The sequence below is a fragment of the Triturus cristatus genome, chromosome 3_2 (genome assembly GCF_964204655.1).
Source record: "Triturus cristatus chromosome 3_2, aTriCri1.1, whole genome shotgun sequence".
Classification (NCBI taxonomy): Eukaryota; Metazoa; Chordata; class Amphibia; order Caudata; family Salamandridae; genus Triturus; species Triturus cristatus.
Genome location: NC_140584.1, coordinates 1,002,443,021 through 1,002,468,083, shown reverse-complemented (window position 1 = coordinate 1,002,468,083; position 25,063 = coordinate 1,002,443,021). Strand labels below are relative to the sequence as shown.

The 25,063-nt window shown below is 46.1% G+C and overlaps 1 protein-coding gene across 2 annotated transcripts in view; it reads left to right on the top strand.

Moving 5' to 3' along the window:
- Positions 1 to 22,338, top strand: part of AP2B1 (adaptor related protein complex 2 subunit beta 1) — a 575,856-nt gene extending 553,518 nt beyond the window's left edge. For both annotated transcript variants that reach the window (XM_085649631.1, XM_085649630.1), the window contains 2 exons: positions 11,347 to 11,501; positions 19,332 to 22,338. In XM_085649631.1, the coding sequence (XP_085505757.1) occupies positions 11,347 to 11,501; positions 19,332 to 19,406 (230 nt within the window). In that variant the 3' untranslated portion in view covers positions 19,407 to 22,338. The remainder of the gene's footprint in view (positions 1 to 11,346; positions 11,502 to 19,331) is intronic.
- Positions 22,339 to 25,063: the final 2,725 nt, after the last annotated feature.

Genomic DNA, 25,063 nt, shown 5'->3' with positions numbered 1-25,063 from the left:
GTTCTCTATGTTTTTGGGACATTTACTTCCCACTTGTGCTAGGAAAATCTGAGGAGAACTGGCTCTGTTGAGAGGGTTCTAGAAGGGTGCTGATGTCTGATTGGTTGTTACCAATTCTTGGGGTTTTTTGCAAAAAGGAGGTAGATAGGCTGCTAAGATCTAGGCTTTAGGCCTTTTCTTTGGGCCTACTACTACTACTACTAACACTTTTGGCACTACTTTTTATTTACCGGGGACTCCCGCCTCCGCGACGGGGAATGATTCGGGCATGTGAATCCATGAAATATACCAATACTGGATAACTGTAGTTACAGGTAAGTAACTTGTTTTCTTATTCCCTTGCCATTTGTCATGGCATTACAATAGTTTAAAAAGGCAGAAAATATGAGGTTAACACCACACATCTTTAACTTTATTCCCTTGCCATTTGCCATTGCATTACATAGTCTCACATACCACATCAGTAAACCTCTTTAATGACATTAGCAGGGCATCTAGGTTTTAGTTTAAAAGATGACCTAAAATGTCTCCTGTCTTCCCGCCCAACTTTTTTTAACATTCTGCCTGTCATCTCTCCCTTCTCATTGGCTATTTTTCTTTCATCTGATAGAGACTTCTAGTCGCAGATTCCTTACCTTTGAATTATTTCTATGCACCAGGCTGGTTCTGGAAAGTTTTCATAAGCAGTACCCATGAGCAACGGTCGGTGGCATTGTCTGCCCCGGATGACGTGTGGGGTGCCTACATAGGCGCCACCCCATCATGCTGACGTAAGTTCTTTTCTTTCCGCGCCAGTCAATGTTGATCCGAAGAGAGCCATCCCTGGCATTTTTTGACTGACCTTTTTCAACTTTTTTTATAGATTCTTTCTCTTGGTGTGGCAGGGATGTCCACTAGGAAAGCTGGCTACAAGCCCTGCGGCACCTGCCACCGACAGATGTGGGTAACTGACCTGCATCTTGTTTGCCTCTGCTGCCTTGAGTGCGACCACGACACGAAGACCTGCATCGACTGCGGCACCAGGCTTTGAGTGAGTGGTCCCTCAAGCTCTTTGGCGCTCGACGTGCAACGCCGCAACGGTCTGAATCCCGGTGAGAAGTTGTTCCCGGTATTTGCCACTGAGCCATCGATCTTCATCACAGTCATCCGGGTGTTCAGATAAGTCCCACAAGAAGAAAAAGAGTAAGACGTAGAAGAGGTCTTTGGTTTTACCCTGTCCATCGAAATCATCTCACGAGGGAGCATTGTCATTCGAGGCCTGGCTCCAAGGGTAAGCCTGCGCCTGGGTCAGCTGTGTGCATCCCCAAGTTTCCAGGATCCAGAGCAACCCCTGCCCACCTCTGCATATTTTTTGAGGCCATGCACCTCATCTATCGCAAGCCCGTCCCCGCTGTCTTGCCTTTTGGCCCTGCGGGTTTGTGAGGGGCCCCTACTAGTTAACCGCTGGCAGGTCCACTCCTGACGTCAGATGGGCCCCTTGGATTCACAGATGGATCCGGACCAGAGCCGGCCGTACCACCTCAATCTTACCCGATGCCGGTCCCAATGTCGGCGCTCCTGGCAGCGCCATTCCCATTCTCATCCCTAACACGGAATTGGAGGGGCGTCACCCGCCTCTGAATCTGCCGCCAACTGAAGTATTGCCCTTCCGACCGAAGCCTGAGCCCTATTCCTACGGGCTAGGACTTGTGGAAGATTGGAAGGGTAGTAGTTATCAACAGGCGAGAGAGGGAAAAAGATTATAATGGAGCACTTTTGGTCCCCCAGCTAAGGTAGTTTAAACAACAAAAGTGTGCTTTCTTGTGAGAAGAGCAGGTTGAAAGACTCTTACTTAGATTCTTTATAAAGCCCTCATTCACCAACCTAGTGGTGACATGCTTCATCATCTGGCCCCCCCAGGAGAGGCCGAGTGCCTCCCCGGTGTGCTGCGACGCCAGGATTACTGCGGAGCTGGTTTTTTGTGAAAAAGTGAGAGTAGTGGATTGTGTCCAAAAATGATTTATTAGTTGGCCAATTCGACACACTAAAAACAATGTGTGGGATAAACAACTGGATAGATTGTTCAGTTAAATACCGTGGTGTAGGGTCGACATGTTTCTGCCTGAATGGTGTAATTTACCAGGCATTCATCAGGACCAAAGGGAGAAGAAACCTCGGCGGTATGGGCGCGCTAAGGCCCACCCTAACCAGAGGACGTGAATGTGTGAAAAAGGTAAAAAAAATTGCAATCCTATATTTCAGGGGTTTCTTTCTTGGGAGAAACCAAATTGCACCTGTATCAAGAAAGAAAACAGACAAACACAAACACACATAAAGGAACACAACGTTAGTCGTCATATTGTGTGTCTGAAAACAGATGCTCATGCTCTCATGCTCTTCTGAGTGCTCTTACGACGTGGCTCAGTAGGCCAAGGTGTACTATGGTGAGTAGTATTGTGTTATTTAAAATCATGATTTTTGTATTGCCAGCTTTAGGAATAGCGCTATTGTACCTGCACGCCAGCTAGGACGTTATGTGGTATAGTTGAAAGCAACGCTTTCGGACTAGAACAAGATTAAACCGAGTAACCCTGTTGGTATCCATCTTACTGTGCAATGAAGACACACTTCTAAAACACACACAGAATATTTTTGCATATACATGGGGATATCTCACATGTGCTGCGAAGGTTTCTTACACCCTGGGTCTCGGGAGGAGGTTGGTGGCAAATTGGCGCACCCTGGAAAAACAAAAAGGGGGGGGGGGGGAGGTACAGGGGAGTTAGTATGGAACCCCTGTGATACCCAAGTTACTTATCTGCGGTCGATGCCGATTGGCGACTCACGCCTTTGTAGCCTGGCACCCGCTTGGTACCTGCATGTACCCTCAATGAACCGGACCCCGTCGATAATTTGTTCAGGGTTCGGGTCGGTTTTATAAAGGAGATTCCTGGATCGGAGGACGCCAAACCGGGGAGGTCGTGGGCGTGTCTGCTTGCGTCCCTACGATTGCAAGTTCAGCGGCCAATCAGAACGTCGGGCGCTATTTCCGGTCCGGTGTGGGGCAGAAACAACTAGACCGTAACGATGTTGGTCTAAGTTTGCAGCTACACAACTTTATTGATCCTGCGTGTTGGATGACAAAGGGCAGTTCTCAACATTACGGTAGTCGTCAAGGAGAAGGGACGGTCTATAATGTGAAAGACATGCCGTCTGCCTCGACACAGAATCAGTAAATGTCGCCTAAGTACATAATGGAGGGGAAAGTAAGCGGGAGAGAGGCTGTCAGTACAGAAAACGGGCATAATAAGGACTCCGTAGACCAATGGTCTCAAATGGTGGGGGATTCATTAGTCATTGTCATGGTGCCTGCAAATATGTAAAAATTCTTATCTCTGGTTAAAGAGAGTACGAGGCAAGTAGTATTCCAAATAAAGAGGGACAAATGGCTGATCTGGTCAGAGCCACCCAGGAGTGTTTTGCTGTGGGATACATTAACATATAGTGGGAGGACTATCGTTTCAGCACTGTGCCCCAGGGGATGTTATCATTGAGTCCCTGTATATGTGTACCCAAACGAAACACCCACCTTTGTTCTTTTTCGAACAGTGTCTGTTGTGTATTTCTACCTGAACTAACCTGTTCTATAATAGTCCAGTGCAGGTCATTAGGTGTATGGTTATGACGTAGGAAGTGTTCGCTCATTTTTGTTGTGGCCTTCCCACACCTGATGTTACTTCTGTGTTCACACAACCTTTGTTTCACCTTTCGTGTGGTCATTCCCACATACCTCAACCCACAGGGACAAGTAATCAGGTATACAACATTGCTAGAGTTGCAGTTGGTTAGGTAATACTGCTTCCAGGGTTTTCCTGGTTCAAGGTTGAGGACCTTGGTGTTTGAGGTCAAGTGGCAAACGCTACAAGTTGCGCAGGAAAAGTGACCCACTATTTTCGGTAGTCCCCATGCTGCTGTTATTGAAGTAGCAGTAATCCTGGCGCCGCAGCACACCGGGGAGGCACTCGGCCTCTCCTGGTGGGGCCAGATGATGAAGCATGTCACCAACTAGGTTGGTGAGTGAGGGCTTTATAAAGAATCTAAGTAAGATTCTTTCAACCTGCTCTTCTCACAAGAAGATTGGAAGGGACCAGTAGTCCCTGAGGAATACCAATCCCTGGACCCCAGCATGGTGTGAGGAATTGGCACACGCCAGTGGACTGGACACGTCCCCAGATACTGGCATGGTCTTTCCTCCTACTGTGGCTATGGATGGAGAATCTTTTGCTATGATGGTTAGAAGGGCGGCTGAGGTCCTGGAGCTTAGCCTGCCCTCAGTGTTAGCCAAGACAACATCTTAACAGAGACTGGACACTTTAGGAAAGAAAATGTTTTTTTCCACAGAGGCTAGATCTGCGGTTCGTGAACACTGCGTGCCTTTTGGGCTGTTACTCCCATGCACTGTGGGATTCAAGTGCGTAGGTACTGCCCATGGTCCCGGAAGAGGCCTGGGCGATACTCTACAACTATGCAACTATGGCAGACGGGATAGATGCAGCCAAGTTCACGATCAGATGTAGGCTGGACACAAGCAACTCGCTAGGCAGAACGTTTTTTTCTTCTGTGACGTTACAGCTCCATGCCTGACTGAGAAGAGCTTGCTTTTCACAGGATGTCCAAGACTCACTTATAGTCATGCCCTTGGTGGCTCCTGTCTCTTCGGAGACAAGGTGGACTCTGTGCTGGAGCGCTCCAAGAAAGCAGAGCTACGGCCTCAGTCCGCCTTTCAAGGTTATGGAAGGGGCTTCCATCCGTGTCCTTACCTGCCCAGCCACCACGGCACGCAAGCTCCCCAGCTTCTGTGTGGCCAAGGATGCGGTACTCCTAGACCCTGTGAGTCGGGCAGCCAGAGGTTGGGCCAGTCCACCTTCCCCCCCCCCCCGGCAGCCACAGCCTCCAAACCTCTTTAGTTCGCCCTCCTACCATCATGGGTAACCAATGGAGGCAGGTTACGCCAGCACCTGCACCACTGTCACGTGGGCGATGGGTACATTGTCGACATTACTAAGTTAGCATGAGCCGTGCAGCCATGATGTAGCTTTTGCACTCATTACTATAAAACTTTATTTTGTTTATGCCTATCACATGCAAACTTTTTGCTGTGTTCGTTCTCTGCCTGTTCCTGGAGTTTAGTCTGAACATTATGAGCAAGGTCGATAAACAATGCCCCTTGTTATTCTGTTCTCGTCAGGCCCTAGCACCAAGACAAAACACACTAACGTAGCTGCGGCTTGAAGCTCGTACATTGATCTTACGGGGATACATGTTTAGGTGGCACACAGTTTGAGAGGTACCTTTCCAGGGAAAAGAGCAACACGCACCTTGGATGTAGAAATACCATCTATGGTCTAAGGTATGGGGTCTGCTGACAAAGCCCAGAGATCTTCTATTATATAATAATACTCCTTCTAGCCTAGGGGAGGGAGGTTAGGCACTATAGACATTCCTCCATAGTTTTTATTTGATGACATCTCCCTTTATGATGTATGGCCTAGCTGCAATGCTAACAATATTAGTGTTGTGTTTTTTTAACAAACTTTTATTGGTTTTCCGAAAAAGCCATACAAACAGCCCCATGGGCACCATAGGAAAATAGCTGGGAATTGGACATGTATTACAATTACATACATTAGTATTCATCCGTCTCAGAGCTGGCAGCAAGCCAAGAATAACAATATTAGTGTTAAGCATTTTTCTGCTTGTTGTGGCACGTATACTGCATGTTAGAGCAGGTTAGTTAAAATAAACATTTTTTAACTATATTTGTGTCTCAGTCAGATCTTATTGTGGACAGGTACGAGAGTGTGAGCGAAAAGATATGCCTTTTTACCGCGATTCCCGAGTGATACAGGAGTGTTGTGTTCTGGGGTGTTTAATCATTTGCTTCTCGGTGAGTGTGTAGGACGGTGAATTAGTCACTTTAGCTAGTCGGTCCTGGGCTCATGTGTACTAAGGAGGTAGGAAGGCACAGTCCCTATACACCGAGGTCCCATAATCCTGCGCATAGTTCTGTGTATGTGCAGAACCCCTGCAACACCACAGGAGGTCGATAACAGACCGCTGGGTTCTCCAGATTGTCTGAAGGGGCTACTCCCGCCCCTTTGTGACTATCCCTCCACCCATGCCACCCAGTTTCGACAGGCTAACGGAGGACCATCTCCTTACTCCACCAGGAAGTAGCAGCTCTCTTGGCCAAGGGAGCCATAGAGAGTGCGCCAATGCCTGAAGTAGGTCGTGGTTGTTATTCCCGCTACTTTTTGGTGCCCCAAATGGACACAGGCCTTCGTCCTATCCTAGACTTGTGCCATCTCAATTATTTTTTATTTTTTTAAAGGACAAATTCCAAATGCTCATGCTTGCTCAAGTCCTGCCTGCCACGGACCTGGGAGACTGGATGGTGGCACTGGACTTGCAAGATGCATATTTCCACTTTCCCATCCTGCCTACCCAAAGACGTTACCAGCTGTTCACGGTGGGCCACAATCGCTTTCAATTCGACTTGCTCCCTTTTAACTTTACCAGCACCCCTCGAATGTTCACCAAGGTGATAGTGGTGGTTGAAGCTCCTCTGCAGAAATCGGGGATACCAGTCTTTTCCTATTTTGGGAACTGGCTGCTGAAGGCAGGCTCACCACAGACAGTCATCTCCCACCTCCAATCCATGGCGGACCTCTTGCACAAACCAAAGTAAATGATGGACGGAGTGTTGAACATTGCAAGCACTCACCCCCAGTCAACTGATCTGGGTTTAATCCATCACCGTTCTTTAGCCCACTCTGCCACCCCAGTTCAGACATGGCCCTATGCAAATCAGTCTGACCCTGTGCCTCATGGGAACAGTCCAGCCCGAACTGCCAAGCCATGTCTTCCCTGGACCGGAAACAAGCCTCCTAGGACCGGTTTCTGGCATTTCAGCCGTCTTCAGCCAGGCTTGCTTGAATCCAGTGGCAAAGTGAGCAAGGGACTCACGTCTGAGCATACCCTGCCAACTTATGGCGAACAAAGCAAAAACCAAAGGAAATGATGGACGGAGTGTTGAACATTGTAAGCACTCACCCCCAGTCAACTGATCTGGGTTTAATCCATCACCGTTCTTTAGCCCACTCTGCCACCCCAGTTCAGACATGGCCCTATGCAAATCAGTCTGACCCTGTGCCTCATGGGAACAGTCCAGCCCGAACTGCCAAGCCATGTCTTCCCTGGACCGGAAACAAGCTTCCTAGGACCGGTTTCTGGCATTTCAGCCGTCTTCAGCCAGGCTTGCTTGAATCCAGTGGCAAAGTGAGCAAGGGACTCACGTCTGAGCATACCCTGCCAACTTATGGCAAACAAAGCAAAAACCAAAGGAAATGATGGACGGAGTGTTGAACATTGCAAGCACTCACCCCCAGTCAACTGATCTGGGTTTAATCCATCACCTCTTGCACTCTCTGGGGTTCACTATCAACATGTAAAAGTCACACCTGACTCCAGCTCAGATGCTCCCTTTCATCAGAGCTATTCTCTATGGTACAGTTGTGGACTTATCCTCCTGAATGGTAAGTCCAGGATATTTAGGCTGTGATACCAATGTTTCAGCCTCTAGCTTGGGTTTTGGTGAGACTGACTCGGAGGCTGCTGGGCCACATGGGTCCTGCTTGTAACTCATGCCCCCTGGCATATGCGGACTCTGCAGTAGAACCTGAAGTTCCAGTGGGCGCAGCATCAGGGGAATCTCTCCAACATGGTCGAGATCTTGGAAGGAACTGCAAAAGATCTGCAGTGGTGGTTAACGAACCGTGATTGGGTCAGCGACGGACCCTCTCTCCCTTCCCCAACTAGATCTGACAGTGGTGACAGATGCGTCACTCCTGGGATGTGGCAGACATCTGGGAGAGGTGGATATCAGGTGTACAGAAAAGCGAGTTGACCTTCTTTCTGCTCCCTTGTCTCAGTTCCATCTGTTTGTTCTTTCTCATGCCCAGCAGGGCTATGCTTTGGGCACCTTAAAGGGCTATCTTTCTGCCATCTCAGCCTTCCTGCGGTTGCCAGAGCAGCCATTTCTCTTAAAATCCACTGTTGTAAATCGGATTTTGAAAGGTCGTTAACATATGCTTCCACCTTCACCCTTCATCATGCCTTGTACTTCATTTCTGATGTGAGCTCCCTTTGAGACTCTATATAACTGTCCTCTCAGGCCCCTTACCATCATGACGGAATTCCTAGTGGGAATAACTTACTCCTGGAGGATCAGTGAGCTCCAGGCCTTGTCATCTAATCCTCCATACCTTCCCACCTTTGTAGATGAGCTGGTTCTTCACACTAGAGCTTTGTTTCTGCCTAAAGTTGTCACTACTTTTCACGTAGGCTTGTGCATCACCCTGACTACCCTTTATGCTTTGCCCCATCACTCTAAGGAAGAGGAGCAACTCCATCAACTGGACCCAAAATGAGCATTGTCGTTCTTCCTGAACCGCACAAAAGATTTCTTGGTAGATGACCAACTCTTCGTGGGGTATGTCTGAGCCAAGGAGGATAGGTCTGTTCAGAATCAGACTATCTGCCAATGGATCACGCTCTGCATTAAAATCTGCTACGCACTGGCCAGGAAGCAACCCCCTGAGGGTTTGCCTCCTCATTCCACCAGAGCTATGGCTGCAACCACTGCATTAGCACACAGCGTTCCAGTCCTGGACATCTGCCAGACAGCAACGCGAGCTTCTCTGCACACATTCACCAGTCACCACCGAAGACACTGCATCATCCATGAAAGGCATCCAATCAGGAGCCCACACGGACACCTGCCCCCGCACATCTTCCACAGAGCTGTTGCGGACCCCTGCTCCCCGCACATCTTTAACAGAGCCGCCGCCGCCATCGGTCCAGATTTACGATGCACCATCAACGGCACCTTCGAAACTGGCATCTTTCTCAACGACTGGAAACATGCAGAAGTCAGACCTCTACTCTAGAAGCCCTCAGCAGATCCCACAGACCTCAAGAACTACCAACCCATCTCCCTCCTCCCTTTCGCGGCTAAAGTTACCGAGAAGACAGTCAACGTGCAACTAACGAAATTCACCGAAGAAAACTCCATCCTCGACCTCTCCCAATCTGGATTCTGCAGCAACCACAGGACTGAGACCACCCTACTCGCCGCCACAGACTACATCCGCACCCTCTTAGACCAAGGACACAACCCAGCCCTGATCTTACTCAACCTCTCTGCAGCCTCTGACATCATCTCCCACCTCACACTCCCCGCCAGACTCCACAAAGCCGGCATACAGGGGACCGTTCTCGACTGGCTCCGCTCCTTCCTTGCCGGCAGAACCCAAAGAATCAGACTTCCACCCTTCCTCTCCGAACCCACGGAAATCAAATGCGGAGTACCCGAAGGATCCTCACTCAGGCCCACGCTTTTCAACATCTACATGGCCCCCCTCGTTACTATCGTCAGACAGCACGCACTCAGCATAGTATCCTATGCCGATGACACACAGCTCATCTTCTCCCTCAACAAGGACCCCATCACCACCATACTCGACTTCCAGGAAAGAATGATAGACGTTGCATCTTGGATGAGCAGCAGCTGCCTGAAGCTCAACTCGGAGAAGACAGAGGTCCTCGTCTTCGAACCCTCCCCCTCTGCATGGGACAACCCCTGGTGGCTCACCGCCCACGGCAGCCCCTCCAGCCCCACAGACCACGCCCGAAACCTCGGCATCATACTCTACTCCTCACTCTCCAGGAAACCGACAGGTCAACACCATCGCCTTCACCTGCTTCAACACTCTCCGCATCCTCCGAAAGGCATTCAAAATCAAATCAATCCCCCCCCCCAAATCAAGGAAAACAGTCACCCTCGCACTCATAACCAGCAGACTGGACTACAGAAATGCCCTCTACGCCGGGATCAACATGTATCTGCTTCGCAAACTCCAGACCATCCAGATCACCGCAGCTAAACTTGTCCTCCGCATCCCCCGACACAAACACATCACCCAGCACCTACGTAACCTCCACTGGCTTCCTGTCGAGAAAAGAGTAACCTTCAAGATACTCGCCCACTACAAATGCCTCCACAACATCGTACCCCAATGACAGAATCTCCTTCCACATACCCAAGAGGAACCTCCTATCCGCCCCCCTCGCCGAACCCCTGCCCTTCCGCAGAGCAAGAACGGGTGGAAGAACCTTCTCCTACATCGCGGTCAAGGCCTGGAACGGGCTGCCGATTAACATCAGACGCGCCTCCACCCGCACATCTTCAGGAAGCCCCCTAAGACTTGGCTCTTCGATTGACCAGAGCTGCTCCCCTCCCAGCATCTTCAGACCCTCACTGGTGAGTAGCGCATATAATTTTCCTGATTGATTGATTGGTTGACACTCGCCAAGCACTACTGCCTGGACAGTCAGGTCCCTTGAGATGGGCGCTTTGCCCGTTCAGTCCTGAAGGACTTTCAGACCCACCTCTGCTTAGGTATCTATTTTAAGGTACAGAATCTGCGGCTAGAAGACTCCATCAGATGAACAAGTTACTTACCTTCGGTAACGCCTTATCTGGCAGAGACTCTGTCTAGCCGCATATTCTTTAACAAACCACCCATCCTCCCCGCAAATGTATTTCTAGGTCAAGACTGTTCCCCTTTCAGGGCCTTAGTTTTCCACACCAGTGATCCGTGTTCTTTGTGGCACTGCTCTCCTGGCGTGGAAAGTTGCGAAAAGAAACTGATGTCAGTGCACTGGGGTGACGCCTATATAGGCAATGCGAATTTCACATCCAGCGCGGACGATGCCATGCGGTGCCGAACGACACCACCTAGCGGCACGCTGGGGGTACTGCTCACAAACAAATTCCGAATCCAGTCTGATGCCTTGGGATAATTGTAAGGTAAGGAATCTACTGCTAAATAGAGTCTCTACCAGATAAGGCATTACCGAAGATAAGCAACTTGTTCCTCTTGCTTATTCTTCTTTCAACCATTCTTTCACTTGCTTTACACTCTAACTTTCACTCTTTTCCTTTTTCCATCTCCTCTCGTCTGTGTCCTGTTGTCTTTCTCCTCTTCAACCTTTCTTCCTCCTCCACTCACTAGAGTCCACTGAAAAGTTTGTGGTATTTTAAGATTATTTTCAAGCTTTGTTGAGAAAACGTTTATTGGTTAAGCTAAAATGTATATTTTTATGCAAAATATTGAATTTGTGTAGATTTGTGTGTGTACCTTGCGTGTGTGTATTAAAATGTTAGCTGTTGCAACTTGTCTGTGTGCGTGCTTGCTTCTGGCTGGCTCATGTCTTCATTAATTCCCTATTTTGGATGCGTTGCAGATGCTGTTTCCACCAAGCTGCAGAACAGCAATGTGTACACCATCGCCAAGCGAAATGTGGAGAGCCAGGACATGCTGTATCAGTCTCTTAAGCTCACCAATGGGATCTGGGTGCTTGCTGAGCTCCGCATTCAGCCAGGGAACCCCAACTACACGGTAAAGAAGGGAGTGCTGTTGTTGGGTTGTCTCTTCACACACTTTCCAGACCAGCAGCATTGGTGATCTCTAAAATCACATTTCCAGCTTGTCCACTCTGAAAGTTTTTCAAGCCTCAATGGTGATAACGTCACAGGAAGACGAAGCAAGGGTAGAGATGGTTGTCCCTGGATGTGGGCACAGCATTGGATTCTTCCATTTCCCCCTTATCTCTTTCTCATCAGTCACCATGTTCCCAGTCCTGTACTTCACTATTACCGATAATAATCATGAAGTAGATTAGTTTAGGCAACCGAGGACTACACCTCTCATAACACTTTACGTCACTACATGACCATTCTTGATTACACAGGGTCGGCTGGTAGCATGTATCTAGATGACGACCTAGGTAACAGGTTTCCTTTAAATTCTTATTTAAGCACAACTTTGCTTTTGTCAAATCTTTGTGCATTCCACTGCTCCTTCCTCAAGGTCTAGTTAGAAAACCAGAGCACAGCGCAGTGCAAAGTATCAGATACTAAAGGCTTACATCGCACGACTAGCATTAATCTGTGACCCTATGCATTAATGTCCCACATATGAAATCCCATACTGACACAATGTGCACTTCTAGATCTTTTAGTCTGTATGGTTGTGCAGTCTCCCGGTCGTGTTCTGATGTCGCAAGCCCTTCCTAGGACTGCAAAATGGCGTAGTTGTCCTTGTTGAGAGAAAGACATGTTCTGCATGACAGCAAAAGCTTCATCACCGGATAATAAACTCTCCAGGGGCTGATGAGGCTTATGCAGACACTAGCAGATGTTTGACGTCTACTCCCTGAGTGATTTTAATGCGGTTATAATTTTAATACTATGAGCTCCCTCTCAGCAAACACTGTGTCCTTTCTAATATCCTTTACTATTGCTCTGAAACAGCCCTCACACAAGTGTCCGATCACAGGCAGACCCAGCTTAGATTTAAATGCCATCATGTTTGTGGCCCGTATTTGTCGGGTTGTAAAGATCTCATCACAAACTGCACAAAATCTAGTTCATTTATAAGCAAACTTTATTTGTAACAGTTTGGGCACAAACTGAAACATACTTCTTCAAAGGTATGGAAAAATTAGGTGTATTATATGATGTAGTTGTGTAATCTCACTGTGTAATACACTTACCAATCCCTCTAGGACCCTTGGGGTTTCGTCTGTCAAATCCTCATTTCAGTCCTTGGTAGCTGTGGCACTGAGCAGCAAGGCTTACAGAGAGGAAAGCTTGTTAAGCATGTAAACATCACCAAAACAATTGAAGAGGAAATCGACAGAACACTCTAGAAATCTGACACCAATTTCTAAAATTAGATTGTATTTTTTATAAGAATTTAGAGGCTAGAATGAAAAGGATCCACCAGAGGGTTCTGAAGATATAGATTTTACAAGAAATAATAAATTGGTGCAATTTCACTCAACGTGAATAAGCCACGGTAAGTCAAGTTATTTAACACTTAGAAACTGTTTCAAACAAAACGTAGGTAAGTGTCAATGCGGTCAGATAGAATTACTTTGGGTGACCAACTCGAGTTAGGGAGCTAGTCGGGGTGACCAGCAAGGTCCTCAAGAACAGTTACCTTCACATGGGGAGCAGTCCTTCAAACAGTTCCAGGCACTTTATCCGCGTATGGAGTAGTCCTGATGTAAGGGATGAAGGATTCTGAATATGCTCTAAGAATGCTGCGGATGCAACATTTTCGACGGGATCTTCCTGCAGGGATGCCTCTGTCCACAAAGATGGTGAGGGGGTCCTGGTTGCAGGGTCGATGCCCCCGAAGTCCAGTCGCCACTGGACTACCAGTTGCCCGTTGTCTCAGTCACAGGCCAAACCTTCCTAAGCCGATAACTTGCCTTCTGAGGGTCCCTGCAACTCTTAGACTGTACTTCAGGGTTCAGCAAACTCAGGTGCAACTCTGGTCATCGTGTCTTGGTCCTTGGTACTGCACGGCAGTGGAAGACTGTGGGCTACCAACTTGTCCCAGCAGGCTTATTCAGCTGTTGCGTCCCTGTGCTGTGAACAGGAGGCCAGTTTGCTGGCCCTTGGGGTTCTCTTGGCTTGACTGGGCTATGGAGACCGCTTCTTCCCGAGCAGGACACAGCAGGCACAGTCTCTCTCCTCTCCAGCCAGCAGGTGCTATTCTTATCAGTGCAGCCTCTCTTTACGGGTCCCTTGGTGCAGTAGGGCAGTCCTTCGGTCCTTATTCCAAGTCAGTCGATATCTGGGTTCCAGGGGTGCCCCGTTTATGCTTGGAAAGTGCCCTCAGGTCAGGATGCGGCTGGAAGCCAATGGGCTACCAGGTTCCCTCCCACCTAGTGACTATTTCCTGTGGAGTGTGGCATCTGGCTATCCGAATATGCACCATTCTGCCAGATGCCAAGATGGCGAGACCCCTCCTCTGGTATACAGACCTCTTTAGCCCACCCTGGGGTGTGGCTACTTCAGGGCTACACGCCCCTTGGGAAACCGGTTTGGCAACTGGTTTCCCCTCTCTGCTCCTCGTGCTAGCCTGTCTACCTCAACAATAGGGTAGCCCTCTCCCCTAGTGTCCCACATCTGCTCTTCAAAGGTGGCTTCACCTTTGATGCCTGCCTTTGGGACTCATATCTGAGTGACGTCCTGCAAGAAGGAGTTGACACCTCCCTGGCCTGCAATCCCTCATTGTTCTTTCTTCATGTGAGTCATTAGCATCTCTAGGAGGGCAGAAGGCTGTCTCTTGGAGCAGGATCCATGAGTGCCCGGGAAGGCACAGTAGTTTTAAAGGCAACAAAGTGGCAGCTTCACTAAAGTTGCACACTGCAACAAGTTCCATTAATTTCGACTTGAGATACAAGTCAAGCTTAATGTAATGAGTTGTTCAATACCTTGGACTGCCCACTTAGGAAGCCCCGTTCCGGAGTTAGCACAGCTGAGGGGGTCTGTGTGCACTCCCCAATTGGGCGACCAAGTCTTTCCACAGTAAAATGGTAGTTTTGAATGTCCTGCCTGTGCTATATGTTGTACCAGCCTTCAGGACTTGGTAAGCCTGCCAGAGGGGTGACTTACACACATTGCTTGCAATGGCAAAGTCGGGCTAGCAGTGCACGACTGCTCTACCAGTCTGCCGTGGCGGACTGGCAGACTTGTTGGACCTCCCAGATGGCACAATCAGTGCTGCAAGCCTGGGGTATCCCTCTAACTTGCATGCCCTAGGTATGAGGTTACCATTTACTTGGGACTTACAGTTAAGTTAGCCATTTCCAAATGGGTATAGACAATTAGACATACATTTTTAGGGTCAGGGCACTGAGGTCTAGTTAGCTAGCCTCAGTGCGCTCTGAGTCAAAAAACCCTGCAGCATCAGTCGAAAAACTTGTGGGTGACCATGCCAAAAGAGGCATTTCCTTTCAAAAGGGAACTGCTGAAAAAAGTGACACCACAAGTGCACAAGATCTTTCGTCCAAAGAACTCATTCGAGCTACACCTAGCCTTCTATTAAACCACGTAAAGCAGCAAGAAGTGCTGGGTGGACAGTACATGGATTCTCAAACAAGCATTCTATTTCAGTATTAATCTGTTGTATTTATTTAACTGTACCTTCATACAAAGCATCACACTAAGCAGGATTGTATCATACGAAAATATAGCACCGATTACAGTCATTAATTGTGATACGTGTCATTTCATTACATAATGTTCTCATAGTATATTGAGTTAATTTACATTGTCCAAAAACGAGTTTGGGTCGTGCACAAACCGCAGGTTGAAAAAGTTAAATATGTTGTCGGGTGCCACAGAGGTATCACTCTCATAACCCAAGGAGTGTGTATAATCTGAAAAGTCCCATGCGTTGGCTGACAACAGACAACGTCCCTCTGGGCGCGCCGTGGAAGCTTCGCTGAAAGCGAATGAAACGTTTGTGATAAAACGTTGAAACAAAACTAAGGTTGATGCTTGATTCCAAAATTTATTCACAAAACTCAAAGGTTGATTCCATGTAGTCATATACTGGAGACTATTCCATGAAATAACATCGTTGTGTTGAGCCTCATCCCCAATGTTAAACTTGATCCCAATGCATTTCGGGCCCCTCTGGCCCTTCGTCAGGGGAATCTACATAACAAAGAAATATGTACATATAACTAAATGATACAATTAGGGGTTTGCCATCTAACAAAAGACAAAAGGACACTGCCTGAAAAGTGAGATTACGCTAAAGAAACCACAGTGTGACGGTGCTTTAGAAAGATAATCACCAAGACCTGATTCGTGTGTAAATGTTATGAGTTCATCGTGTTGGACTGCATGAAACACAGTCAAAAAAATGTGAAGAAGTGCTGACAGTCCATTAAGAAGAATGAGCAAACATTGACGAAGCGGAAAAGAAAAGTTCACCCTTGAACGTGCTCCGTGACTTGTTTGGTGAAAAAGAACGAAGGAAAAAGGGAAGGTTCCTACGGCGCCAAACACTATAAAAAACACCCGTGTGACGTATAAAACAGGGCTGTGCTCAATCATTCCCGGGGAGTCGGTGCGAGTGCGTGGCTATCCTCAAGTGATTTTACAGAATGCTATCACCAAAGTGGCCAAAGTGGCCAGTACATCACGTGAGACTCTACTACAACCAACTATACGAAAAGTACAAAATCGCATGGTGGTGGTCTCCCGTTTCTCCACCATGAGCCACGGATTCAAACAAACCATTAAAAGGCACTGGCCAGTCCTGGCCCTTGAAACAGATTTCAATGGCATCTTCAGCGACCCACCAATGTTCGCACACACCAGGAGCAAAAACATACAAGAATTGATTCGACCCAACATTGGAACACCTATCACGGAATTTCGGGGGACAATCCCCTGTTTAAACTGCAGCAACTGCAATAACATCATTAAGGGCAACATAATAGCACACCCCATGAGGGGCACCCCGATCAAATTAAGAGTAAATGCCACCTGTGACACCACCAATGCAATCTATTTACTGAAATGCCCATGTGGCCTCGTATATGTGGGCAAAACCGAAAGGAAGATCAAGACACGCATACACGAACACAAGAGCAACATACGCACCAGCAATTCAAAATCGACCATAGCAATGCACTTTCTTGACAATCAGCATAACATTGCACAACTGAAATTCATGATAATAGAGACTGTGGTGAAAAGGGAAGGCAGAGACAATAACTTTCTTGTTGAAACGTGAAAATCATTGGATTTACAAATTGGAATCTTTGAAACCAAAGGGTCTCAATGACCGCTTGGAATTTGCTTGTTATCTTTGATTCATGATATCATCAAACAACGCACAGTTGTTAAAAGTTTTCATCACTTCCGGTCCTTGTGGATATCCTCTTTAAGATCACGCCCCTTGGAGCACCAACAAACCCGATACAGGATTATTTGATGCCGTTGTATACAACAGGTATGGAGCTCCAGCGAGTTTTAAACAAGCGTTTCTTTCACCTATGCGGTTCTTTTGAATCGGAGCACATTTGTTTGTCTTTTCACAACATGTTTTTTTCAAACTCGCACCGACTCCCCGGGAATGATTGAGCACAGCCCTGTTTTATACGTCACACGGGTGTTTTTTATAGTGTTTGGCACCGTAGGAACTTTTCCTTTTTCCTTCGTTCTTTTTCACCAAACAGGTCACGGAGCACGTTCAAGGGTGAACTTTTCTTTTCCGCTTCGTCAATGTTTGCTCATTCTTCTTAATGGACTGTCAGCACTTCTTCACATTTTTTTGACTGTGTTTCATGCCGTCCAACACGATGAACTCATAACATTTACACACGAACCAGGTCTTGGTGATTATCTTTCTAAAGCACCGTCACACTGTGGTTTCTTTAGCGTAATCTCACTTTTCAGGCAGTGTCCTTTTGTCTTTTGTTAGATGGCAAACCCCTCATTGTATCATTTAGTTATATGTACATATTTCTTTGTTATGTAGATTCCCCTGACGAAGGGCCAGAGGGGCCCGAAATGCATTGGGATCAAGTTTAACATTGGGGATGAGGCTCAACACAACGATGATATTTCATGGAATAGTCTCCAGTATATGACTACATGGAATCAACCTTTGAGTTTTGTGAATAAATTTTGTAATCAAGCATCAACCTTAGCTTTGTTTCAACGTTTTATCACAAACATTTCATTCGCTTACAGCGAAGCTTCCACGGCGCGCCCAGAGGGACGTTGTCTGTTGTCAGCCAACGCATGGGACTTTTAATTTACTTTGTGTCATATTGTATTACTAACGAGCATTGTTCGCACATAAAAAGCATCTTCCTTATTGGAAACTGTTCAAATTTGTTTTATTAACCTAATGCAGGATTCCCTAGGAGGTATTGAGTCATGTTAAAAAATCCACATTGTTTTAACTTCCAAACCATACATGCTCAAGGTCTCCCTTAGAATTCCATCTGAGACTTCACTTTTTGTCCATGTCGAAATAAAGATATCACAATTCCGATACATCTCATTTACTATTCTGGACTTCTGTATTTACTGCTTGGTATCCACATGTTCTTTTGATGGCCAACTGTTGTCATTGGACCCTAGCCTTACTTGCCTTACTTGAAAACATTTTTTCAAGAAATTATACATGTATCTGTTAAAACAGTTTCAGCAACCACTGGCGTATCCTAACAGACTTTTAAGGACTCTGGGGATGCATGGATGGGCAATCTGCCTGCATTGTTTAAAATGGCTGCAGACTGCCCATCGGAGCATGATGAATGTTGTGTATACCAAATTCTGAATTATCTGACCTTGCATGAACTAATCCATAATTCCAAAGTGCTGTGAGATGGTGTAAATTGGCCAACAGGCAATATGTGGTTTAAAAGGACTTCATCAATAATATATTGTCCTTTACCAATCGCAGGAAGTCTTATTTTGGCACCATGAACTACTATTTTAACAACATTTTGGCTGTTTAGAGGAACTGCACAACGGCTCAGATAATTGGCGGAAAATTGTTTTAGTGTAGGTTTTTTTTTCTAAGTAGATATCCCTAGGAAATGTTATTCACTAATATCATGCCCAGATTATTAACGCCCTTTATTAAAGATCTTTACTTACACCAGTAGCTATTAGTCAACGTTTAATTTCAGATGTATTTCCCTATTCATCTCCGATACTTTACCTGTTAACTTTCATCCCTTGTATCTCAGTTACTAAACACCACATCTGAAGACCAACTTGCGATGAACCAGTAGGACCATGCCATCGGCATAGAGTGATATCAGAATGTGTTCCTAACTCTGGTTGAATCTCTACCAATATTTCATTTCTGCCTCAGAAATATGCATGCTGGGTATCACACTTTTTACAATGCAGACCTCTCTGCTCATCATTTGTCTTGCATTGAAAGGGTACTGCACGCACGCACACACACACACACACACACTTTCAAATGTTGATGGTAGTTACTAAACTGTGGAGAACCCCGTTTTGAATACAGTGCTGTTTATGCTACCCTGGAAGTAGAAGTCCTTATCACATTGCTGTTTTTTATCATACAAGCATCACATGTTCTCTGTGCCCAGTATGGTAATAGGTGTCTTCATACCCATTAGCTATGTGCTTTGCATTTTGGAACTTACCTTTGTGACTTCGATGGTGTACAAATTTTAAAACGCATTTCTTGTCACATGTTGCAGCATTTGGTTGTGCTTACATTTTCCTCCTCAATTCCAGACTGTTCTCAAGTACCCGTGTCTTAATGTTCTGTTCTATATATGTAATGATTCTCTTGGTCAAGAATTACTAACGATATATAAAAGTGTTTATGTTGATACATTTTTCTTTGTTTTGTTTGCAGCTTTCTCTGAAATGTCGTGCTCCAGAAGTTTCTAACTACATATATCAAGTCTACGACTCCATCTTGAAAAACTGAGCACCATTTTCCCAGCGGTCAGATTGTTGATGATCACGTTCTTCATGTGGACCAAAACAGAAACCTACAAAAAAAAATAGGAACTCACAAACTTTGCCCTTGTGTATGTATACCTGCCGGTGTGTGGAATGTCAAGACACTGCATACTCACTAGGGCTAAAATATACATTATTCGACGTACACAAATCTCTCTGCATCTTTGGAAACTTTATTTCAGGTTCTGTGTACATGTGTCCTCATTGGTCTTTTTGAGCCTCTTGAAATTGGTTTCCCTTTTACGTGTTTAGAGATTGGTGGGATTGGAAGGCATGTGAGCAGATATGGTAGCGTACATTCAAAAATTCAGTCTGCTGTACTTTAATTCAGTGGTGGGAGCAGAGATAGTGGTTATGAAGCACTTATCGTGGCGTGTCATTTGGTGTGCAATTAACTGTTAAACGATGGCTAAAGGAAGGCACAATCCTTTTTCCCAACTGATGCCTGCTTAAGATTAATGTTGCATGAGGCCCATGGACCATCTCTGCACTCTCTCGGACACCAAGTCTAGGGGCTGTTGGTTTTTCACTGATTTGCCTCAGCACCCCTGGCGAAGGGAAAAACAAACACCATAATTTGTTGGTGGTAGTCCTGATCTGGACATCTCTGTACTCAAATTATTATTGGCCTTGAAACCACACTCTGTCCATTCCCTAGGGCATGTTTTCCGAATTCCTTCCATCTTGCCATGTCCTTTCACCATGGGGTTTTATTTTATTGTGAAGTCTGAGAGTTTTTGTGTAAGACCTTGCAGATGGATAGGCCCATTAACCAGGCAAAGGAATCAAATTGTAGTTAGGTGTTGGATACAAATGGCCTTGTATTGTGCCTTCCACCACAGGATGAAGCCAGTACTGCTAGTTTAGCCTTGTGCCAGTAATTTCTGCTGTCAGCGTAAGTGCAGCTGATCCATTTTCTGTTCCTCTATCTCCGAAGGATTAATTGCATCTTCCACTTTTTTTAACCTTGTAGAATGGTTCCTAGGTTCAGTTTAGAGCTGTGATCCTTGTACATCCTGCCGCCTAAACTCAAGGGACCTCCTTTAAGAAGGATTGCTCTTTGAGGAAGTGCTTCACATTTTGTGGTGGTCCTAAAAGATATTAAAAGTGGCATCTTTGGGTCCAGATCAGGGTCTGTGAGAATCTGGGTCTACCACTCTAGTTGAATTGAATGATGTGGCTGGCGTCCTTGTAAGGTTTCCAAGTTGTGGCTGGATTTGTGCACTATGTGTAGCTCTTAGCACCAGTGTTCGTGTAGAGAAAGACGCATCTTATAGTTGTTGAATAAGAGCGGCAATAACTATTGTCTCCTTAACCCGGAAAAAAATCTACCTTGTCTGGCTGAGCTTCCAAAGTTCACACATTGATCCCCCTGTGTTAAATCCCAACTCTGTTGCAACCAAAGGCTGTGACATGACGCGCCACCCCAAAGCCAGGAAGCCATCTGTGGCTCAGTGTTTGGTTGTGGTGCATAGTTTACTGTTGTCAGTCTGCTCATTAACCCCTCAACAAATTATGCATTCTCAGTCAGTAATCCCAGACCCTATTCTGAATGTATTTGCAGAGTATCAGACCAGTGGTGCCGATCAATGGGCCGAATAACATCCTAGGCCACCAACTGCTTCTCAAGCACCATTGCTTCCAGTGGAATGATATTGGTCCACAACTGTGCCAATGCTAAATCTAGCATACTACATTCAGCACTGCTCTATTCAGAGGAAACTGCACGTCATCCATACTCGTTGTTCATTTGGAGTCTTCTTCCTCCTCTGAGATTTTAACTTTCCAAAGAAATATCCACTAGGCTCCTGCTGAATGACAAAAGCGAGTAGCTTTTATCAGTGCAGAGTCATAGCACCCCAGTGTATTGTTTTCCATTGTACTGACCCGCGCTATATCCTTTTCAGACAGTGTACAGTCACTATTAATTATGCCATCCTTTTTTTGTGCACTTCAGAATGCTTTTTTCCTGTGTTTTCAGCAGACCAAGTACGGGAAAGATCAGATTAATAGGGAACAGACTTTTCAATGCCCAAGACGGACCTTGTGATCAGTCCAATAAACCTTTCCCATTTTGTTGAGCACACTTATCTGCAAACAAATATAGTTGCTTTTGGTCTTATTGAAACATGACATGCAGACACCTCAGTTTAAATGGACCAGAAGTACAATTGGCTGATAAGATTTTCCTCCCCGAAAATGTGTTCTTAAAGAAAAGAGGCAAACCTGCATTTGTAAAAAATGTACTTCTTATGTTTGGCTTGCTTGTATTTTTTTTTAAAGTATCGAACAAACAAGCGTTTCTGCCTCTCTGGCTGTACCTCATTGGATTTTGAATGAAGCCATGAAAACATATTGAAGCTAGCACTTAAGGAATCCATTTTGAATATTTAATTGTGGCCAGAGCTAAAAAAAAAAAAAGCCATCGCCACTATAGACATTTCTGAAAAGTCAAAGGAGACACTTGTGTCATAATAACTTAACGTACAATAGAGGGCAGTGGCACTGCTTGGCCATCATGCCTTGACAAAGTCCAATATGATGCATTTTGATCAACCAGGTGTTCCCTTCCAAGCTAAGTGTATTGTGTGCCTGTTATTTTGAGGCACGCCTACATAACTTAGAAGTTTAGGGGGTGAGTAGATGTCACTGGTTCTATTTCTCCACAACAATACAGTGCTAGGTGAACTATGGAAGCTCTGCAGAGAGGCTTCTCTGTAAACATATCCTTGTGATACCCCATCCATTGCTTTACTGTTATTGTGGGTGTCTTCATTTCGTGCCAATGCGTATCGTTTTCTATTTTGCTTTTGATGTTTGCTGATATTTTATAATCTGCCTCACCTTGCAAGGGAGGCAGGACAGACTGGCTCATTAAAAGTGTATAGTGTGTCAAACTTGTGATATTTTCTGAGTTCTTTCTTTCATCACAGGCCTTGGGTGGTTGGGTTTTTGAAACTTGGCAATTTGATCTATTGTAACTTTCAACTAATAAAGTACCTGTCTGCCAATGCAAAGGAAATCCACAAAACTGAAATAACATTGTTGGCTGTCTTGTGATTCAGGGGAGGAAAAAGCCCTCACTTACTCTAGTAGTGACATGCTTCATCATCTGGTTCATCCTTGCTACTAAAAGCCAGGATGGGCTTGACCATATTCCAGGGAGCTCGTTGTGTATATGTACTCTTTTTTATATAGTGACTGGGAGTTAATGTTAAAAATGACTCATCCATGCCCATGTAACCCTTTCATTTCTGCCCTATTCTTATACACCTAAGTCCAAAGAAAGATTTTTGCTCATGATCCCCATTTTTAAATGCCTTTAAGGTTGAGGTGGAAACAAAAACTGAACACTGTGCCATATTTAAGACTTTCCCTTGTCAGACCATGAGCAAGAGAAAGGAGACTGGCTTTATTTCGTGTTTGAGGCATATGTGGTAGTATATACACATGCTGTGCATACTCCTGCCATCTAGTGTTGGGCCCGGGTGTGGAAGTTGTTTTTCTTTGAAGAAGTCTTTTGAGTCACGAGGTATTGTGACTTCTCCTTTTGCTGGTAATGCGCATGGACATTGATTCCATTGTTAGATTGTTTTCTTTCCACCGTCTGGTTTGGATGTGTGCTCCCATGCTCCAGTTCGAGACCGTTGTTGTGCTCCTTTTCAGCTACAGGTTCCTTCCCTCCATCGATATTGTTTTTTGATTGCTTTTATTTCCCTTTTCATCTCGGGTTGGCGACCGCAGCTCTATCCGGGGAGTTGTTGGAGTCTGGTTCAAACCTGCATGGAGGCCTTGCCCTTCAGGGCCTCCTACCATGTCATGCCTTGTCTCCACTACCATGCCTCCACAGTGATGGAGCAGCGCCCTTCCGCTGCTGTCCTCACTGCCACGTGTAATATCCTTGGACCACTCCTGATCAGGTCTGTAATCTGTGTCTCTACCCTAAACACAACAAGGTTTCCTCTGACGTGTGACATTCATTCCCCTCCAAGAAGACTGTGACCTACCGTTGGGCGCATCGAATTGAGATGTAGCGGAGAAGACACTCTGGACTTCTCCAGAGATCGAAGGGGAACAACATCCCCATCTGCAGATGAGGACGTTTTCTCCCCTGCCGACAGTTCAGACTTTGACCTGGAGATTGAATATCTTCCAACTGCTCAACAAGTCATGAATACGGTTCCCACGCCCCCCTCGCTTGGCTCACGAGTCACACAGCCCTCTATGAAGGGCCCTCCAACCTCACTGGAATATCACAGACAGGCTGCAGGCCACCACTGCCTCTGGCTCATCGTTCGCAGATGTAATGCCCAGCTCCAGCTCCGCAACAAAGGAATCGCCAAAGCCACCTGCTTCAGCACTGACTAGACCCTCAGAGCCAACACATTCGATGTTGAAATCAAAACCGCCCTGTGAACGGATGACCTCAATGGCGAAACTGGCCTCGGATCCAAGAGCCTCTGCGCTGACGACCAAGACTGGCTCAGGCTTTGGCTGTGTTAAACTGATTCTCCACAAGCTCCAGGACGAGATAGACGCTCAACAAAGAAATTTGTTCATACACCCCCATTGGGGTCGCATCCTTACCCACCCATCGGAGACTGCTGCGCAACCATCCAAAAGGCAGCTGTCATTCAAAGAAGCCCTTGACATGCCTTTTCCACCCAAGCTGAGCAACAATTGGTCCTGACGTACCTTTTTCAGGCCAGCAAAATGGCATAAAAGGACTATAATATTCAATCCAAAAGGTCGTTCATTAGGTTATTGTATACATAGAGAGATATACCAGAGAGAACACCAAAGAAAGCTGTATTTATAAGACAAAATCTTTTTGTTTATATACTCCTTAAAAGCAGACACTAATCAATAGATCATCATTACAGTATGCGATTGTCATAAAAGGAGAGTACAAAGAAAGTGCTCATGTGCAATGTGAACGTGGAAAGATAGAAGGAAAAAAATCAAACAAATAAGCAACATAATATCCTAATTATTATATATACAACATTGGTTATAGTAAATTAAAAGTAAGGAGATCAACAATGCTGATCCACTGGGGACACTAACCCTCACCTGTACCCTGCCTGCCCCTCCTCTCTCCAGACGACTCCACCTCCTCCCAGGAGCTAACTGGCAGGGCTGCCTCCTACTACAATGTAGATCTCCACTCTGAACCTCTTGAGGAAGACTTTCTCTTCAAAACGCTCTCCTCCGCCCAAAGACATGCTTCGACATGCCCCAGACATCTCCCAGAACCCCGTCTGGCGCCAGGGTCATCACACCCAGGGTAGACAAAAAAAATACAAGGCCTCCCCTACTGACCCTATTTCCATTTGTGGACAGCTCCCACCTGACTCCCTGGTGATTCATACAGCCCGCAAGAGAGCTACCTCTCAGGCTACTGATGATGCTCCTTCACAAAAAAAGGAAAGCAAGCCCATCGACACTGCAAAGAAAAGGGTCGTCGGGCAACCATTGGCATATCGCCAAATCTATTGGGCTGCTTTCGCACTACAACGCATCCACTGGGACAAAATGGAAGAGCTCCTCCAACATCTCCCAGAGGAGCACAGGAAGAGGGGGTATGAGATAGTTTCAGAGGGCAAGCAAATCTCTACTACC